Here is a 20,543-nt window from a genome sequence, read left to right as displayed (position 1 = left end):
CGGTGCGGTTATAGATTTATATAAAAACCTACAATTTCTTTTAAAGAAACCTAAAAGTCGGTTCAGTGCGGTACGGTTCGATCGGTTTAGTCGGTTTTCAAATATCCATTGACACCCCTAGGTATAACTGCATGGCGTACGCAGATCTGAAGTCCCCGCCTATTTTACTTTAGCTGTGTGATTATGTCCAGACAACTTTATTTTATTCAGACCTTTATTTGTATTTATTCTAGAAGCTCGTGCACTTGTGACACCAATTCTGGGATGATATTTAGACACCATTATTTTTATGGATTATTCACTATATTTCAAACTTGCTTCCGCATTTGTTCTTGGATTATTAATAATTTAAAATTATTTAAAAATTAGTTAATATTATTCTAACGTTGGCTTGCCTAGCAAGTGAAATGTTAGGCTGCCATCACGGTCCGAAGGTGGAAATTTCGGGTCGTGACAATTTATGTACTCATACTACACTTCTGTACTAATTGTGCAGGTACCGAGGCATGCACATTTGGCGGTCATCTGAGCTCGTAGGCACAATTGTTGAGGAGATTTTGTGGTGAACTGCTCTTTATGTTATGATCCGTAGCACATAGAGTCCCCGTCCTATCTATTTACTGTACTATGTCTATTATTTTATTGCAGACAGTTGTTACAATAGTATTGTATATTCTAGTAGATGCTCATGTGCTTGTAACACCGAGTTTTGGGGATTTAGATTCTCGTTCTTGGTTGTATAGATGTGATGATATTCAAATTTATATTTCAACCACGTTTGACCATTTAATATTATATCAGTACTTTTATATAAAAACAGAGAAATTCCGCTTATTTATTTCATCACTTATTATAAAATGTGTTATGAACTATTGATCGGTGTGTTGTTAAGTTGTTGACTTGCCTAACGACAATATTGGGTGCCATCACGGCCTACAGTGGGATTTGGGTCATGAAAATGTATTAATCGAGATCAATTAAATCTTAATATCATATGTGAGAAAGAAAGAAAACAATACAAAAGAAGAATGAGGTCGAATAGGAGAGAAAAGAGTTATAATCGATTAATTATAAGATTATGACTGGTAGCGCGTGTAGATAGACCGCAAGTCTAACATACATTGTTGACATTTTCAAATACCAAAAGCTTCTTCTCATTCTTATAATAAAAAAGCCACTATAAGAAATAAGTTCTTATAGTTCAATCGGTAAATTATTCTCATATATCCACCAAAAGACTTTCTTGTCCACTTTGTTCATATAAATAATTTAAACATAATTGTGATAAACATGATATGAATTAGCTAAAAAAAGTGATGTTTAAAACATAAATTGCATGAAATGTAATATTGTTCGCTCCCAGTCGTATTGTATATTCTAAATCAATCTCTTTACTTTTTTATTTTTTGTTTTTTCATTTTTTTTTCCTTAGTTGGGGCGTTATATGTTAAACACGGATATAGAAATTAGTAAAATAATTATTATATAGAAAAGGGAATTAAAAACGACAAGAACAAAATAAATATTATGTAGGATAAAGGGATAGCATATTCTAAAGACATTGTTTTTAGTAGAACTTTAATTGGAAAAGTGAAGAAAAGGAAGAAAAAGTTCACACCGTTATTTTGTATTTACAGAATCCAAAAACTGAAATTGAAGATGACGAGATAGAGCAAAGCACCATCCGCCAAATTGAAGATGACGAGAATTCCTCTGCTGCGTTACTCTTGCAATGGTATTTCCTTTGATATTTCCCATTCTGGTTCGGCATTTACAATCAGATATTATTCTTTTTCTCATAGCAATATTGAGAATGTCAAGTGCTTAGATGGTGCTCTGAGTCTCTTTCGTCGAATGGTCAGTACGCAGCCTCTTCCTTCTGTTTTTAGCTTCTCCAAATTATTGAAAAATATGGTAAATATGAAGCATTACTCTGCTGTTGTTTCCCTTTTTCGAGAAATGCGAAAATTAGGCGTCCCAGTTAATGATTTCATCTTGAGTATCGCGATTACTAATTATTGCCTAATGCATCGTTCTGAATGCGGATTTTCAGTGTTAGCCATTTACTTGAAGAGTGGCTTTCCGTTTGATGCGGTCACCTTTAGCACCTTACTAAGGGGACTCTTTGCGGAAAATAAGATCAAAGATGCAGTTAACTTGTTCAAAAAGTTGGTGAGAGAGAATATTTGCGAGCCCAACGAAGTCATGTATTCGATTGTCATGAATGGGCTTAGCAAAAGGGGTCATACTCAAAAAACTTTTGATTTGCTTAGGGTAATGGAACAAGGAAGCACTAATCCCGATGCATGCATCTATAGCATTGTTATAGATGCCTTATGCAAAGATAGAATGGTAGATGTTGCAATTAGCCTTTTGAATGAAATGAAACAAAAAGGCATTCCTCAGGACGTTGCCACTTATAATTCATTGATTGATGGTCTTAGTAAGTTTGGTAAGTGGGAAAAGGTTAGGAATTTGTTCTTAGAAATGGTAAATCTGAATATTTATCTCGATGTATGCACCTTCAACATAGTGATAGATGGACTATGCAAAGAAGGGAAAGTTGAAGATGCTGAGGAGGTAGTCAGACACATGATTGGAAAAGGTGTAGAGCCAGATGTGGTCACCTACAATGTGATAATTGATGGATATTACTTGCGCAGCCAAATGGATAGAGCAAGGAGAATTTTTGATTGCGTGATAGATAAGAGCATTAAGCCTAACATTTTTAGCTATAGCATACTAATAAATGGATACTGTAAGAAGAAGAAAGTGGATGAGGCCATGCATTTGTTTCATGAAATTTCTCGAAATGGACCCAAACCTAACATTGCTATCTACAGTACTATCTTGCAAGATCTATTTGAAGTTGGAAAAACTGACTTTGCGCTCTCTTCACATTATAGATGCCAGAAATACTTAAGCTCTTTAACCTGTGGTTAGCCGTTGAGATGCTATATACGGGGCTCAAACCCAATTTATGCACTAATCGCATTTTGCTCGGTGTTTTTTTTTTGGAATGGACTTGTTGAGAAAGCTATGTCGCTATTTCAGAAGTTGGAAATAAAGAGAGAAGATACCGATATTGAACTTTACAATGTTGTACTCGACGGATTGTGCAAAAATGGTCAACTCGACAAAGCTCATGCTATTTTTGAGAAGCTTTCTTTAATTGGATTGTTTCCCAATGTGATTACATACACTATAATAATAAATGGATTTTGTCTAGAAGGGTTGTTAGATGATGCTAAAGATATGCTAAGAAAAATGGAGGAGAATGGTTGTTCGCCAGACAATGCAACTTACAATGTTATTGTCCAAGGATTTCTGAAGTTTAGCAAAATTAGTGAAATGAAAGTTTTTTTGAATGAAATGAATGAAAGGGGCTTCTCGTTTGATGCAAGTACACTAGAGTTACTAATAGATGTTATAGCGAAGGATCCTTCTTTGCTTAACATGATACCACAGTTTCCCTCGGGAAGTAAGAAGTGAATATTTATTTCACTTGAGTTATTCAGCTATACTTATCACCGTGATAGAATTTCCTTTTACCTCTGCGAAAGTAATCACTTTTAATGGAGCTGCGGAAGCTGAAAGAATGGAAATTAGAACATTGCTTGAGCTTTCCAAGCAAACTTATTGAGGAGGTACATCAGTTCTAGTATTTTGATTGTTATTCCACTCTACTTTATCTTGGAAATCATATTTTATTGCACTCTGAATGTGAGAAACGATAGAATTTCCTTGTGGGTACTCATTTTAAGTCTAGGAATAGCATTTTCAATGTATTTAGTAGACTTTACGTATTGTCATTTTCTGGCATTTTGAGAATCATATCATAACTTCCTGTCAGATGAGAAGCTTCTTTCTGTGTTCCATGAGGGAGTGTAGTACGGTGCTGGCATTGGCCGTGGACAACATCCATTCACCAAGGATTCCATCAACATAAGAAATTGCTGACATAATCAACAAAATGCTTGCAGTCCTTGATACCATCATCCTCTGGGTCAACCCCGACTATGGCCTTAAGACGTGCAAGATGGAGCAGATCACAACCCATAATGAAGCTGCTAAGTTTGCTTTCCTTCATTTTACTTCTGGTGTACGAAGTATATCTCTAAATAAAGTTATGTTTTTAGGTGTTTGTTTGACTAGTATTGATGCCCATTTTTTGATCTATTTGATCATTTTCCACATAAAAGCTCTGGTTTTAGCCTTCCCCTTGAATTTTACTCTTTAATTTGCGAACTCAAATAGTCAAGTCTGATCTGATGTTTTTTCTCCAAGTTTGTTATAGTGATATAATCATTAGAGTATGTTAGTGAACCCCTAGTGTTAAATAATCCTTAAATACAGAGTATTGAAATATTATGGACCGAAAGAGAGCAAAAATGATACTGAGGATTCATATAACTGCCCCAACTAGCTTGGACAGAGGCATAGTTGTTGTTCTAATTTTGTTATAGAAAAATCATTTTTTCTCTTCTTTCTTTTCATTTTTTTTCACTCTTGAAGTTTGTTTAACTGTCTATATGAAAAGCATAGTAGGTCCCAGGTCCGGATAAAAAATAAGAATTCTCAGCATAAAATAATTTAGCTGTGACGAATCCTCTGAATTTATTAGGAGAGTGGAATAGATACAGAGAATTCAAATTAGCGTCTTCAATTAGTTTGTGATTGAAGAATTCTTGATTGGTTGATTGATTGCCACTTGAAGTTTGTTTTAAATTAAGGGTGTGGAGAATTCAATCTCTCTCTCCATATTATGTTATGCACTCATGTTTCCTTCTTGTATAGTTTACAGAAAACAATGATACTTCCTTAATGCGTGCAACTCTATGAATATCAAGTGTTTAAAATGTGAAGTCCATGAGCAACTAAGAACAAATGATTGACTCAATCACATTTAACTCCTCGTGTATCTCGCTTCTTTTTTGTCTAGGATTATTGGAACTATATAGTTTGGCTCGCTGATGATACATTATTGTTTAGGAGAAAGAGCTATAGATTAATGTTACCTTCTCAAAAAAAATGAGCTATAGGTTAGACAGTGAAGTTTATGTTGCATGCTTGTACAATGCTTGAATAGGAAAATAGCTTCTGCCGTTGCTTGGACAACAACTAAAGATATAATAAAGACTTATACTTTAGATGTCAAATGAGAGATTTCCTGAAGATACTTCCTTCCCGGTTTCAAGTTCTAATATTGAGTTAGAAATCTGTTTTTTTAAACCTTGATCCCAACACTAATTTTTTACAGAGCGAAACAAGTATTGTTCTCATACATCTCCACAGTACATGAGGGCTGAAAAGATTAGTGCGATCACCTTCTTTAGTGGAATCACTGTGCTATTTTCCTCGAGAAACTATATCATTAACTGAAATGAAACCATTCGACTCATCTACCAGCTCGAATGCAAATTCTAGTGCGACAAAGTCTGTAGAAACCAAAAGTTACCTCCTTTGCAACTGGGTCAGAGTGTACAAATCCATTCCAGATGAGGTCTTCCCTACAGGTACTATTGTGCTTCCTATTGGTGAAGATAAGTGGTTTGCTCTGAGCTTGAAATACCCCAATGAGAACCGTAGCCAATTATGTGTGACAGTAAAGGCATGTTTTGTTACATTATCATCTTCTTAAACACAAAGGCTGAATTGAATCTAGGATGTATAAAGCTACCATATTTTTAAAGTATTTGTATATTTTATTTTCTGGAACATTGAATTGTTTGTGGAAGTTAAGAAGTATTATTACGAACTTAGCAGGGGATTTTCTGTTGCCCCTTAGGTATTGTCTTTATTCTGTTTAGTTGTGGTTGCTGTTCTTCAGGATTATTAGGTGAACAAAGTATGACTTCTGGCATGGACATTCATCCTCTCAATTTAACACACACATACATACCTCACACACACATATTGATACCACGTATGTATTCTCTCTCTCTCTCTCTCTCTCTCTCTCTCCCTCTCATATTTGGTGAAACTCATCAGCTGTTTCATTTAAGGCAATCGTTACATGCTACGATTGAGCAGATTTAACTATTCAGAAACATGCCAAGTCAGTTACTATTTCTGTAGTTGTACTGATAGATCGTTGCATAATATGCTTGCGTATAATTTTGGTTTAGAAATCATTCGATGAAAAATGATCATCAGTAAGTAGTCTGTTAAATAGCTGCTCAACTATGTGTTTGTTTTTTGACGTTCCCTCCTGTTGTTTCCTTTCTCTTTTGGCAAATGCGGAATGCACTCTGGCATTTGGCTAAGAGCTTTAACGGTTCTTCTTCTTAATCATAAGACATGTTGGAGTTAACAAGTTCTTGTCATATTTTAGTTGACTAATTGGCTTGCCTAAGTATTCTTCTTTCTTGACTGCTGCTTGATAGTTACAGACCTCAGATCCCATTTCCCTTTTATAATAACCTTTTCTGCTTTATCTGTCGAGTTGGATGAGCACTTAGGACTTGGATTTGGTCATTTGCTCTACCTTTTAGTTAGAACAATAGGGTTTCATATTGGGCTCCAAATATATGATATTGGGATGGGATGGCTCCTACCAGCCCCCAACCCCCCTCGGGAGGGGGGGGGGATGTATGAGCTCCCCCGTGGCAACAAGAATGATATTGTCCTATACTCCGGTGATCTCTTTCCTACCGAGACACGCCAACTCCCACCATATTCTATATCACATTCTGTGAATCAAAGGGGAAGCCTACTCATCTAATACATGAGATGCAGACCATTTCACCTCATTAGATCTGTTACGCGGCGCCTTCCTGAAGTTCCTTGGAAGGGCGACGTAAGGCTAAGCAACCGATGTCAGTGCGGTTGCTATGCGCCAACTGAGGTCCTCGCCGTACGCTAGACTAGATTGTCAATGCCGTACGGAAAAACCAATGTCGTGAGCAATTGGTTTACATTTACAATGAAAAGGACTTAGTCTTCTATGGAAGCAAGTCCGATGGCAGCAACTTTGTCTTGAGCATCAGGGTCTGCGCGCGCATTGCTGTGGGCGCGCGTGGCACTATTTGGATCTGCCAGCGGCGGGGCGCTGGTGCTTGGCATTGGGTCTGCGCGCGCGGCATTGTCGGTGCGCGCGACGCTGATGGCATTCGCCAGCCGCTGGGCGCTGGCACTGATTATCGGTGGGGCGACAGAGGTGCATGCTCGCTTGTTACTTGGCGCTGCCGAGACCACGGGGCCGACCGTGGCGTTAGGCGTTGGGAGGCTTGCCGGGACGCCACGGGGCGCGTCCAAGGGGTCATGGGTCAATGATGGAAAGCAGCCCATGACATTCTCCCCCACCTGAGTTGGCGACGTCCTCGGAGCCTTACCTGCCGGATGATGATGATTGGTCAGGCTCTTGTTGGCTGGGTGGTCTGTTCCCCTCAGTGTTGTGAGATGTCTTTCTGAATGATCTTCCATGTATTTCTGAAATGGTTGGAGGCGGCTGACATGGAAGACTGGATGGATTTTCCACCAGGCTGGTGTGTTCAGCTTGTATGTGGATTTCCCGATGCGTCTTTCAATGGAAAAAGGCCCGATGTAGCTTTGCAATAGGTGAGGATCTTGGGTCCTCTTTGCAAATAAGTTCCGCCTCGGGGTTCTTACCATCACTTTGTCCCCTGCTTGATATTGGGCAAAACGACGATTTTGTTCGGCATACCTCGTTGCCCTCTCCTTGGCTTTGACAAGATTAAAGCCAAGATAGCTCCGCACTATCTTCAAAGTTTGCTCCCATTTTGTCGAGAAACTGGCAGCTCGATGAGATGATGGCATGTTTGGTGCATTCACATTTTGTGGGAGTAGCGGTTGCTGTCCGGTAACAATTTCAAAAACGTTTTTGTTTGTATGGGCGCACTTTTGTGAATTGAAACACAGCTGAGCAGCATCCAGAAGCTTCACCCAATGTGTTTGTGACCCGGTTGCAAATTGGCGGAGATATTCCTCCAGCATGTCATTGAACCGGTCTGTTTGATCATATGTTTGCTGATGATGATGGTTTGAGTTGTAACTCAATTTGGATCCGAGGCAACTGAAGAGTTGGGTCCAAAACTTGCTAGTGAAGCGTGGGTCGCAGTCACTAATGATGTTGCTGGGCATACCCCAATGTTTGACAACATGAGAGAAGAAGAGTCGAGCTGTATCTTCTGCCGATATGTTCTGTGGGGCTGCGATGAAGGTAGCATACTTGGAAAATTGGTCTACTACCACCATGATGGTTGCATGATTTCCGACCTTGGGTAATCCTGTGATGAAATTCAGGGAAATGCTTTCCCAAGGTCTCTGTGGGACAGGTAGCGGCTCCAAGAGTCCCGCTTGTGCTGAGTGATCCGACTTGTCCTTTTGGACTGCTTGACAAGTCTTCACACAATGAGGGGCGCCATGAGCTGTTGGACCCCGATGATGTGATGTCTGTTTGATGATGTTGAGGGTAGCCGGAACCGTGGGTTCAGGTCTATTGGTTTCCTCCTTAAACTGCATGGCCGTGATGTTTCCAGCGGCCATCTTCTTGGATATGCATGGTATGGTGTGGGGTTTGGCCCCGTTGTCTCCCATCATTAGGAGCATGTTGGCATATGGCACCGGGATGGTGTTGGTCTGCCTGAGGAATTCCAATCCCACTATCAGTTCGAAGTCATCGATGATAGCTATGTGTAGGTCGAATATTCCCTTGTATGGGCCAAGCTTGATTGGCAACTTCTTTGGCTATTCCACTCACTTGCTGAGATGGAGAGTTGATAGCCTTGACACGACCCTTGCATTTTTGCACTGCTAGACCGAGGCGTTGCACCTGAGTTGAGGCCAGGTAGTTGTGGCTAGCACCCGTGTCTATTAATGCCCGAATAGGTCTGCCGTTTGCTTTCATGTCAACGAACATTAAGGTCCTCTTTTGTGATGTGGGAGGCCTCTCGTCTGCCTTTCCTTTCCCTTTCTTGTCGATTGGGAATGCCTTCTTCTTAGGGTTGCCAGCACTGGTTCCCGCCAAGGTATCATGAATGGAGCCAACAAATGCGTTGAAGGCCCCTACTTGTTCTTCGTCAGCTGAGCCGTCCTGATCTGACTCATCGTCGCCAACAGTTTGTTGAGCATTGATTTGTGTATTGGGGCATTGATTGTTCCAATGTTCCCCGCAGCAATGACGGCATTCTGATGGGGGCTTTCTCCCCTGATTGTTGTTGACTGATGCAGCACTGTTGCTGCTTGAGGAAGGAGTCTTGGATTTGGATGCACCTCGATCTCCTCCGTTTCTGTTGGGACCACCATTGCTAGGTTGGCTCCCGTTGTATCCCCCTCGGACAGGCGGCTGGGGCCTATCCTTCTGAGTTTCCAACTGATAATCCCCAAGGCACTCTGCAGCTTGAATGGCCTTGGGCAGGGTATCTACCCGTTGTCTTTGCAGCTCCATACGAGCATGAGGTTTCAAACCTTCTATGAATGCGAACAGTTTGTCTTTGTCCCCCATATCCCGTATGTTTAGCATGAGTGCGGAGAATTCACGCACGTAGTCCCGCACCGACCTGGTGTGGCGGAGTTCACGCAACTTTCTCCGTGCATTGTATTCCACATTTTCGGGGAAGAACTGCAGGCGTATGGCGGTCTTCAGTTCTAGCCCATGTCTGGAGAGTATCTTCACCGGCCCTGATGGCTTCGTATTTGACTCGCCACCAGAGTTTTGCATCACCCTGAAGATACATGGCAGCAGTTGCTACCTTTTTGGATTCTTCCAACTGTCCTACGGCATCGAAGTATTGTTCGATGTCGAAGATGAAGTTTTCCACTTCTTTAGCATCCCGGGCTCCGTTGTATGGCTTGGGCTCCGGAATTTTCAGCTTTTGTGGCATGGGGGCGATGTTCATGGCACCCCTGATTTGGTTTTCGCCTCCTTTGAGCAGGCTTTGTAGTGCAACATTGACAACATTGAGTTGGCCTGTCAAGTTGTCTATGGTTTGCTGCATGACTGTCAGTCTGTCTGCCTCTAGTTCCCGATAGGCTAAATTCTCGGCACGCTCCTGTTGGAGGTCCTTGAATTTGCCATGAATTTCGGTTGCCTCCTCGGCAGCCGTTTGCCGGTCTTCATCAGAGTCGCGACTGATGTTTGCTATGTCATTTTCGGCCTGCCGCATTCTGCGGTCCAGGTCGTCCAATCTTTGCACTAGGCTGGTTTTTAGATCAGGCAACGTATCCACGATGGGCCGTAATGCGTCAACCGTCTCTTCTAGGGTCGTGATGCGATCCCCGTAATTCACCATGGTCAGAAATGGTGATGATGATGGCAATGAGTTCCCTCGTCCGATGTCGAGCCTAGGCTCTGATACCAACTGTTACGCGGCGCCTTCCTGATGTTCTTTGGAAGGGCGACGTAAGGCTAAGCAACCGATGTCAGTGCGGTTGCTATGCGCCAACTGAGGTACTCGCCGTACGCTAGACTAGATTGTCAATGCCGTACGGGAAAACCAATGTCGTGAGCAATTGAGCAGCGGAAAATGAGCAATTGATGATGAAAGCTGATGATTGTATTGATGATGACGAAAGTTATTACAAGATGCAATGCGGTGTCGGGGGGGAGAGACACCAGTACACAGAATTGTTTGAATGCTTGAATGTTTGAATGCTTTGGTCCCCCTTAATAATGCTTAAAAAAAATAAACCAAAGTTACATGAGTTGACCTAAGAAAGCTGTAGAAGCACACTGAAAATGAATGAAGTAAAACTACTCTATAATTACAATGAAAAGGACTTAGTCTTCTATGGAAGCAAGTCCGATGGCAGCAACTTTGTCTTGAGCATCAGGGTCTGCGCGCGTATTGCTGTGGGCGCACGTGGCACTATTTGGATCTGTCATCGGCGGGGCGCTGGTGCTTGGCATTGGGTCTGCGCGCGCGGCATTGTCGGTGCGCGCGGCGCTGATGGCATTCGCCAGCCGCTGGGCGCTGGCACTGATTATCGGTGGGGTGACAGAGGCGCATGCGCGCTTGTCACTTGGCGCTGCCGAGACCACGGGGCCGACCGTGGCGTTAGGCGTTGAGAGGCTTGCCGGGACGCCACGGGGCTCGTCCAAGGGGTCATGGGTCGATGATGGAAAGCAGCCCATGACATTCTCCCCCACCTGAGTTGGCGACGTCCTCGGAGCCTTACCTGCCGGATGATGATGATTGGTCAGGCTCTTGTTGGCTGGGAGGTCTGTTCCCCTCGGTGTTGTGAGATGTCTTTCTGTTTCATTTAAGGCAATCGTTACATGCTACGATTGAGCAGATTTAACTATTCAGAAACATGCCAAGTTAGTTACTATTTCTGTAGTTGTACTGATAGATCGTTGCATAATATGCTTGCGTATAATTTTGGTTTAGAAATCATTCGATGAAAAATGATCATCAGTAAGTAGTCTGTTAAATAGCTGCTCAACTATGTGTTTGTTTTTTGACGTTCCCTCCTGTTGTTTCCTTTCTCTTTTGGCAAATGCGGAATGCACTCTGGCATTTGGCTAAGAGCTTTAACGGTTCTTCTTCTTAATCATAAGACATGTTGGAGTTAACAAGTTCTTGTCATATTTTAGTTGACTAATTGGCTTGCCTAAGTATTCTTCTTTCTTGACTGCTGCTTGATAGTTACAGACCTCAGATCCCATTTCCCTTTTATAATAACCTTTTCTGCTTTATCTGTCGAGTTGGATGAGCACTTAGGACTTGGATTTGGTCATTTGCTCTACCTTTTAGTTAGAACAATAGGGTTTCATATTGGGCTCCAAATATATGATATTGGGATGGGATGGCTCCTACCAGCCCCCAACCCCCCTCGGGAGGGGGGGGGAGGGATGTATGAGCTCCCCCGTGGCAACAAGAATGATATTGTCCTATACTCCGGTGATCTCTTTCCTACCGAGACACGCCAACTCCCACCATATTCTATATCACATTCTGTGAATCAAAGGGGAAGCCTACTCATCTAATACATGAGATGCAGACCATTTCACCTCATTAGATCTTATGATTTATTCAAATGATGGTTTTAAGAATCATACAAATTTATTGATTACATTTTAGAAATGAAAAGGTTATCCTTTGTTAGTTATTCTATTCACAATCATATCTGTGAGGAAATGCAAATATCCAACCAAATTTAGGCTACAGAAAGACTATTCTCATTCTTCAGCTTTGTTTGCAGGCTTTATCACGTTGACGAAATAAAGGCTGATACCAATAACCAACAGAGAAACAACAGTCATTTTCATCACTTCCCATGGTTTCTTCACATTTGCAGCCAAACAACTAGCATTTCCGATTGTTTCATCATTTGTCGCATCATCAGATGATTCACTTTCAGTTTCACTGTGAGAACCACAGAGCAACAAGAGTCATTTTCATCACTTTCCTAGGCTTCTTCAGGTTTGCAGTCAAACAACTAGCATTTCCGATTGTTTCATCACCTATCGTATCAGCAGATGATTCATCACTTTCACATTCACTGTAAGAACTACTTTTATCTGCTCGCGACTTTTCTGTAAGACTTTTAGCTTCTGTTTGCTCTCTGGTTTTAGGACTAGTGTTCATTTGTTCTTCCTTTGCTGGCTCCTTAGCAGGGGTATTAGTATCAACATTATCCTGCTTAGTAAATCCATCTCTTAGAGAGGTCTTCTGTCTTTTCAGCAGCTTCAGTGGCTGGCAATTCCTTATCCTTTTGCCACCGCCGAAATTATTAGTTTTGGCTGTTTAACATGAAGAATGCCATTTCAATCTTTGCATTGATTTTGCTTTTAATCACAATTTTCCGCAACAGGATATTCCTTCTGAAACCTCTTGTTCTGCCCAATTGGCCTTTGTTCGCTGATCTTCGGAATTCTCGTTCTGCTCAAGTGAACCTTCAGTTGTTCCTTCTTGAAACCCGATGAATTTCAATCTTGTTCTCATATATGAAATCAGTATGTACGAGAAGGTAGAAGATAATCTTTTAAGGTTAGCTATGAAAATTATGAAGAGGAGACATTTGGCTGTGATGTCAATACATGACTTCTCAGATTGACATAAGGCATGAAAATAAGTTATTGAATGTGACATTTTCATCCAATTATGAACATTTCATTTGGAGAATGTTAAAATTATGCCGAGCATAGTGGAAAATTCTCATCTAGTAGTTTAGCAAAATCTTTGTTTTAAAAAGTCCTTGTAAATTCTCATTATGGTAAAACAGTCGCATGTGCACAAGACGGAACCCCACTAGATATAAAATTTTATTGGAGTTACGTGAAAGCAATAATTGGACTGCAGACAGTTTAGCTAGTTAGTTTATCTTGGGCCACAGGCCCATTATCTGTATTTAATTGATATGTTTTTCTTTGTATTATTTGTACATAAGAGGCCCAACATATAAAAGGGCCTAAGGGAAGATTCTGGAACAGTTTTGACACTTCATTCAATACACAGATTTTTACTCGTTCTTTTTCTCCATTCTCTCTCTAAAAACCCTAATCATGGCTTCATCAAATTCAGCCAATTTCTGAGTTTAACATGGTATCAGAGCCACGAAATCGTTGATCCTTCATCCTCTAAGCTCGGCGGTGTTACCCCATGAAGTTTTTAGTTCCTTAGTCATCGGAGTTTCTCGTTTGTTCTTCGCCGGTGTCGAGGTCGGAATTTTCTTCTAGTTTTGTTCGCTCTGCTAGTTTTCTACACGATTGCGTTGGAGCGTAGTCAATCTCTAGGAGACTTGTACGTTTCATCCATTCATTGAGGGTTTTTTTGGAGGTTCTCTTCGAAGCTAGGGTTTTCAGATCTGAGTAATTTTAAGGCCTTTCGCTTCTTCAGGTCGCGAAGAAGTTTGGTACACTCTTTCCTGCTTTTACACATCTATTGATTTTGTTGTGTTAGGTGATTCTTTGTTATTAGAAATTAGCTGCTTGCTTTTGAGAAATTCTCTGAAAATTATGAGTGATTCCAGTTCAAATACTGGTCCTTATGTCCCTGAACCTACCAGTCCCTTGTTTCTCGTTCCTTCCAATGTCCCAAGCGTATCTCTTGTCATTGTGCCCTTCTTTGGGACAGGTTTTGGGGGTTGGAAGCGTAATATGATAGTATCTCTGCCCGCTAAAAAACAAAATAGGTTTTATAGATGGTTAGTGCACTAAACTTGCTGAGACCTCTCCTCAGTATAGGTAATGGGATAGATGTAACAACATGGTTATATCATGGTTAACCAATTCCTTATCCCCGGACATTGCTGAGACTGTACAATATTCAGAGACAATTGAGAGTATTTGGAAGCAACTAAATAATAGATATGGGACTGTTAGTGGAACTAAAGTCTTTGAGATTAAGAGAGAACTTTCCTCAACTTACCATGGATCTCTAGATATTGCTTCCTACTTAAATAAACTTAAGAAACTTTGGGATGAGCCGGAGATTATGCGCACCAGTCATGCTAGTGCTTGTGCTTGTGCTGCTAAAAAAGGTCTCCAAAAAGAAAAGGAAGAAGATAAGGTTCACCAATTTCTAATGGGTCTGAATGAAGTTTATGTAGGAGTTAGAAGCAACATCCTAATGATGCACCCATTGCCATCCCTTGATAATGTCTACAATATACTCCTCCAAGATGAAAAACAAAAACAAGTCCTTCCAAATGCACAAACTTATTCAGAATCAGCTAGTCAGAGATTCAATTCTCCCCTCAACAACAATATCCACAGAAACTAAAATTCGATCAACCTAGTCAGAGATTCAATTCTGATCACAACAAGGCTCCATTGTTTTGCAAGTACTGTAAGAAGCGTGGTCATACAATTGAAAAATGCTATAAGTTGCATGGCTTTCCCAGAACTTCAAATTCACAAAGGGAAAGAAGTTTGGTACCGCTGCTAATGTTGAAGGGCAGTCTTCTGGGGTTCCTGATCACAATCATTCACATGCTGAGGAATCATTGGTACCTGGTTTAACTAGAGATCAGTATACTCAATTGATGAGTCTTCTTCAGCAATCTGGTCTCAATGAATCATCATCTCAACCTACTATTATGGGTTCTGCAAATTTTGCTGGTAGTTCTTCTTCCTTGCCTGTATGTTTGAATGGTAGTTCTAATGTGCGCATGTTGACTAATGTAGCTGGAAGGATATGGATAGTGGACTCTGGAGCCACTGACCATATGACTTCAAATAAAACCCTTCTTTTCAACATTACTCCTCTACCTGTTCCTTATCTAGTCTCCTTGCCTAATGGTTACAAAGTAAAAGTTACTTGTACTGGAGCCCTTAATTTGTTGCCTTCCCTCACTCTTCATCATGTTTTATACATACCTACCTTTCACCACAATTTGATTTCATTAAGTAAACTCATTGCTCAATTCAAATGTTATGTTTTTTTCACATTTCATTCATGTATACTTCTACAGGCCCATTCTATGAAGAAGCTTCTAGAGCTTGGTAGAATGGACCATGGAGTATACAAATTCTACTTCAACCAATCTACTTCTGCTGCACAATCCATCTCTGATAATTTTGATAACTCTGCACCTATTTCTCATAATGTCATGGACAACAATAAACAGTTTATTCCTGTTTCTGTTGCTTCTGATTCACCTGTTTCTACTTTTAATTCCATAGCAAAAGTAAATTATTTCCCATTGAATGCAAATGTAGATGTTCTGGATTCTCTTAATAATCATGTTTCATTGCCAACTTGTAATAGTCATCCACATATAAATAAAAATGATGTTCTTTGGCATCACAGATTGGGTCATGTTCCATTTGCACAAATGAAAAATATACCATCTATTTCTTCTAGTTTGTCAGCAAAGCAGTCTTTCATTTGTCTTGTTTGTCCTTTGGCAAGACAACCTAGATTGTCCTTTCCAAATAGCTCTTCTCACTCTACTGCTCTGTTTTAACTAATTCATGTGGATACCTGGGGACCTTACCACACTCAATCCTATTGTGGGGCAAGATATTTTTTGACTATAGTTGATGATTACAACAGGGTAACCTGGACACACCTGTTGTACTCCAGAAGGTATGCCTTTACCTTGATTAAGGCATTTATAACAATGGTCAAAACTCAATTTCAACTTCCCATAAAAGTCATTAGAAGTGACAATGCGTTAGAACTTGGGTCTTCTAATTCAACCCTTCAATTCTTTTTTGAAACTAGAATAATTCATCAAACCACATGTCCCCACACCCCACAACAGAATGGGGTGGTGGAGAGAAAGCACAAGCATCTCCTTGAAACTTCAAGAGCCTTATTATTTCAATCCAAATTACCCACCAAGTTTTGGGGTGACTGTATCTTAACAGCAACTTACCCTATAAATAGGTTTCCCTCATCAGTTTTGTCCAACAAGGCACCATTTGAAGTTCTATTGGCAGTCCACCTTCATACTCACTTGAAACTAAGGCTGGCAAGTGGGCCGGTCCAGGCCCGGGACCGCGGGCCAAACGGGCCAGGACCGTATGGGCCGGTTTTAGTGGGCCTGGGCCGGTCCTATCTGGGCCCAACGGATAATTTTTTTTAAAAAAAAATTTGACCGTTTGGCCATTTAAAAACTAGCTGTTTGGTCTGCCAAAATAGTCGTTGGCTATTTGCAAAATAGTCATTTAACCCCTTAAATTTTGTTTTAATCCCAAACTTTTTATAATTATATTTTTTCCCTATTTTCAACTATAAATACCCCCTCATTCTTTCATTTTTCTTACAAAATCATTAATCTATCACAATCTCTCTGATTTTCTTCTATAATTGCTACTATTGCTTACTTTGTATAATGCATAAGCTAAAAAAAGGTTACAAGCTATACAACTTGCATACTAAGTCAGTCTTGTTCTCTAGAGATGTCATTTTCCACGAATCTGTGTTTCCTTATCAATTGATGTCCTCTACTACTTCTTCCTTTACTTCACCTCCTTCTATTCCCATATTCTCTTCTGATGTTCCATCTGACCTGTCCTTTTCTTCTCCTCCTGCCTCATCTCCTCCTAATGTCATTATTCCAGGTGCTTCATCTGTACATGCTCATTCTACAACTGATCCTGTTCAACCAGCTTCCCCACCACATATTCCTGACCTTGCTCAATCCGCACCTCTAACTCATCCTACTCCTGCACTTAGAAAGAGTTCTAGATCCCACCAAATACCATCTCACTTGGGAGATTTTGTTGTACAACTTCCTTCTTCTCTTTCTTCTTCCACTCCTTCCTCCCTTTCTGCTGCACAACATGCTCCAGTAGAACCTCATTCATACATTCAGGCTGCTGCCAGCCCTGACTGGCAGGAAGCTATGGCCAAAGAGTTTGAAGCCTTAGAAGCAAATCAGACATGGAAAATTGTGGAACAACCTGTTGGAAAGAAGCCCATAGGTTGTAAGTGGGTTTACAAGATTAAATATAAAGTTGATGGTAGTGTGGAAAGATTCAAGGATAGGTTGGTAGTTAGAGGGGACACTCAGGTAGAAGGGATTGATTTTAATGAAACCTTTTCCCCTGGTGTCAAGATATGCACTGTGAGATATTTGATTGTTGTTGTAGTTAAAAAGCATTGGCATTTGTTTCATCTAGATGTGAACAATGCCTTTTTGCATGGTGACCTAGATGAGGAGGTCTACATGAAGCTTCCTCGCGGGCTTTCTATTCCTTCTTCCTCTTCTACTTCTGTCCCTTTGGTATGCAAACTTCAAAAATCTCTTTATGGGCTTAGACAAGCATCTAGACAGTGGTATGCAAAGTTGTCACAAGCCCTTTGCTCTAGAGGTTTCACTCACTCTTTGAATGATTATTCATTATTTGTTAAGAAGACTGAAACTTGTTTTGTTTTCATTGTTGTTTATGTGGATGACATCATACTTACTGGAGATGATTTATCTGAGATTTATGCCCTTAAGTCATTCTTGGATGCTCAATTCAGAATTAAAGACTTGGGCTTTCTCAATTACTTCTTGGGTATTGAGGTTTTTTTTATCACACTTCAGGTGTTGTTTTGCATCAAAAGAAGTTTATTAATGATTTGCTTGCTGAATACAATTGTTCTGATGTTTCTGAAGTTGTTAGTCCATTGGACAATTCACATAAGTTGCATTCTGATTTTGGTGATCTGTTGCCACAACCTGACAAATATAGGAGCTTGGTTGGGAAGCTGAATTACTTGACCCATACTAGGCCAGACCTTTGTTTTACTATCCAGCATCTAAGCCAATTTCTCTCCTAGACTTCCTCACATGACAGCTGCTTTGCATGTTTTGAGGTACTTGAAGGGCACTCTTGATCATGGGGTTTTTCTTAACAATTCTTCTGATTTCTCCTTATTAGCTAGTTGTGATAGTGATTGGGCTGCATGCCCAGCTTCTAGGAGGTCTGTTACTGGTTTTTGCATTCATCTGGGGGCAGCCTCATTAGTTGGGAGTCTAAGAAGCAACCTATTGTTTCGTTATCCTCTGCTGAAGCTGAATGCAGAGCCATGAGTAAAGTGGTTGCAGAGTTGACTTAGGTTGTCCGGTTGTTGGCTGATCTGGGTGTTCCTTCTGCTACTCATGTTCCTTTGTTGTGTGACATCCATGCTGCAATTTACATAGCCAAAAATCTTGTATTTCATGAGTGTACTAAACATATCGAAGTGGACTACCACTTCATTCGAACTAAGTTAGTTGGTGGGCTCATTTCTTTGTCTCATGTTCCCACCTCTTCTCAAATGGCTGATATTTTTACTAAGTCTTTGACAGGTTTGCAGCATCGCACCTTATCCAGCAAGTTGGGCGTGTGTCCACCCTCCAACTTGAGGGGGGTGGGGTGGGGTGTTGGAGTTACGCGAAAGCAATAACTGGACTGCAGATAGTTTAGCTAGTTAGTTTGCCTTGGGCCACATGCCCATTATTTGTATTTAATTGATCTGTTTTTCTTTGTATTATTTGTACATAAGAGGCCCAACATATAAAAGGGCCTAAAGGAAGATTCTGAAACAGTTTTGACACTTTATTCAATACACACATTTTTACTCGTTCTTCTTCTCCATTCTCTCTCTAAAAACCCTAATCATGGCTTCATCAAATCCGACCAATCTCTGAGTTTAACAAAATTTAAATAAATTCTAGAAAGTATGTGTACATATTAAGAGGTGCACCTATGCATTTGAATTTTGAATCATTTATAAATTGTCTAGGAAAAGGACAATGTATTGCATGCATGTTTCGGAGGAGGAGAACAGATAATCAACGACGACGACAATAATTCCCAGCAAGTTGGAGTCCACTATATGAGTCTCTTCAATATTAAGGTGAAGAGTGTCAGAGTGTTCTTCTTGAACCAACTTTGAAGGAGGCACAAAATCTTCATATACTTGAGTTGTTACAGTAGCTGCAATCTTTCCCTTTTGCCTTTGTTCTTGTTGATGGAAAGGATGAATTTTGTAGTGTATTTATACACAAAATTAATCCTCAAAGAGAACTTTCATGAGATGCTTTCTCTGTTTTCTTTCAAAATACCTATTCCTTAACCAATTTCATTACTTTGTTTATAAATCTTTTCTTTTAGCTACAAGGTTTTCTTGCACAATTTTTTAGAAAAAAAACACAGAGAAGAACTCCTAAATAAGAAATCTGAAGTGTGGGAGTAAAGTACGAGGGTCGAATTTTTCATTCTCTGACTCAAAGAGAAGACTAGTGAGGCTGCATGATCTAACAATTAGGTGACAAAATTTTTGATATAAGTATTCACTAAGGTTTATAGAATTTCCTTATTTCCCATTAATGAAATTCTGTTATTTCTACTCCTCTTTTAGATTTTGTGGAAAAAGAAGCAGTAAAATGTGATTAGAAAAACTCTTCGTTCCCGCGATGGCAGAAGGTTATTCGCAACTGCAACAAAGCTGGATTCGATTTGCGCCCAAGATCGCGTCAAGGGCCTCGTAATTGCAATAAACCAATTATATAAAAGAATCATATTTTGCAAAATTCATATTTTAACTTAATATTGAGACTTTGAGCTACGAGTTTAAGGTAATTTTGGCGAGCAATCATCCTACGATTAATTGGATGTATAATCATCCTACGTTGAGATAAAAACTCTAAAGCTATACTTGGATTAAATACATGTTTATGGTTGATCAAAAGATTTACCCATCATTAATAACAATAATAATTAATTGCTCATATTACACATTAATAATCATTAATGAAATAACGGCATATATTATATGTGTAATAATATTTAAATCGCGGTGAAGATAAAAATAAATACTTGATAATTTCTTCACATTTACTTAATAATTTATTGTTAATAGTCAGAAATGTTTATATTAGTACTTATGCCATCAACTATTAGTGTAAAAATTGAGAAATACGAGAGTTGAGGAATTGACTTATTTTAAAAAATTGGTTTAGCTATTTTGCTCGTTTAAAAAAAAAAAAAAAAAACTATTCTATCAATTTTAAATTGTTGGGAAGGGAGCGGTCACCTAAAATTTTGATTTGAACATGTTAAGACTGTAAGGGGTAGTTTGATTCAAGAGATTAGGTGAGTTATTCAAGTATAAATTATGGGGATAAATTTATTTTTGTTGGAATTATTAGCTAAA

At 39.9% G+C, this 20,543-nt stretch overlaps 2 protein-coding genes across 3 annotated transcripts; both read left to right on the top strand.

Moving 5' to 3' along the window:
* The first annotated feature begins 1,571 nt into the window (after positions 1-1,571).
* Positions 1,572-18,982, top strand: LOC107789440 (uncharacterized). 2 transcript variants are annotated; one of them, XM_075239553.1, is made up of 3 exons: positions 1,572-3,647; positions 3,854-15,025; positions 18,694-18,982. In XM_075239553.1, the coding sequence occupies exon 1, from the start codon at positions 1,699-1,701 to the stop codon at positions 2,941-2,943; it is 1,245 nt and encodes a 414-aa protein (XP_075095654.1). In that variant the 5' UTR covers positions 1,572-1,698; the 3' UTR covers positions 2,944-3,647; positions 3,854-15,025; positions 18,694-18,982. The 2 variants fall into 2 exon arrangements, with proteins under 2 accessions (XP_075095654.1, XP_016466737.1); XM_016611251.2 differs by having other exon boundaries at positions 3,854-18,982.
* On the top strand, positions 14,172-15,873 carry LOC142173356 (uncharacterized). The gene is made up of 3 exons (XM_075238937.1): positions 14,172-14,603; positions 14,809-15,270; positions 15,379-15,873. Exons 1-3 carry the CDS (start codon positions 14,172-14,174, stop codon positions 15,871-15,873), a joined length of 1,389 nt encoding a protein of 462 aa, XP_075095038.1.
* Positions 18,983-20,543: the final 1,561 nt, after the last annotated feature.

This window comes from Nicotiana tabacum, chromosome 19 (assembly GCF_000715075.1).
Source record: "Nicotiana tabacum cultivar K326 chromosome 19, ASM71507v2, whole genome shotgun sequence".
NCBI lineage: Eukaryota > Viridiplantae > Streptophyta > Magnoliopsida > Solanales > Solanaceae > Nicotiana > Nicotiana tabacum.
Note: the sequence above shows the minus strand (reverse complement) of the source record. Positions and strands in the feature narration are given on the sequence as shown.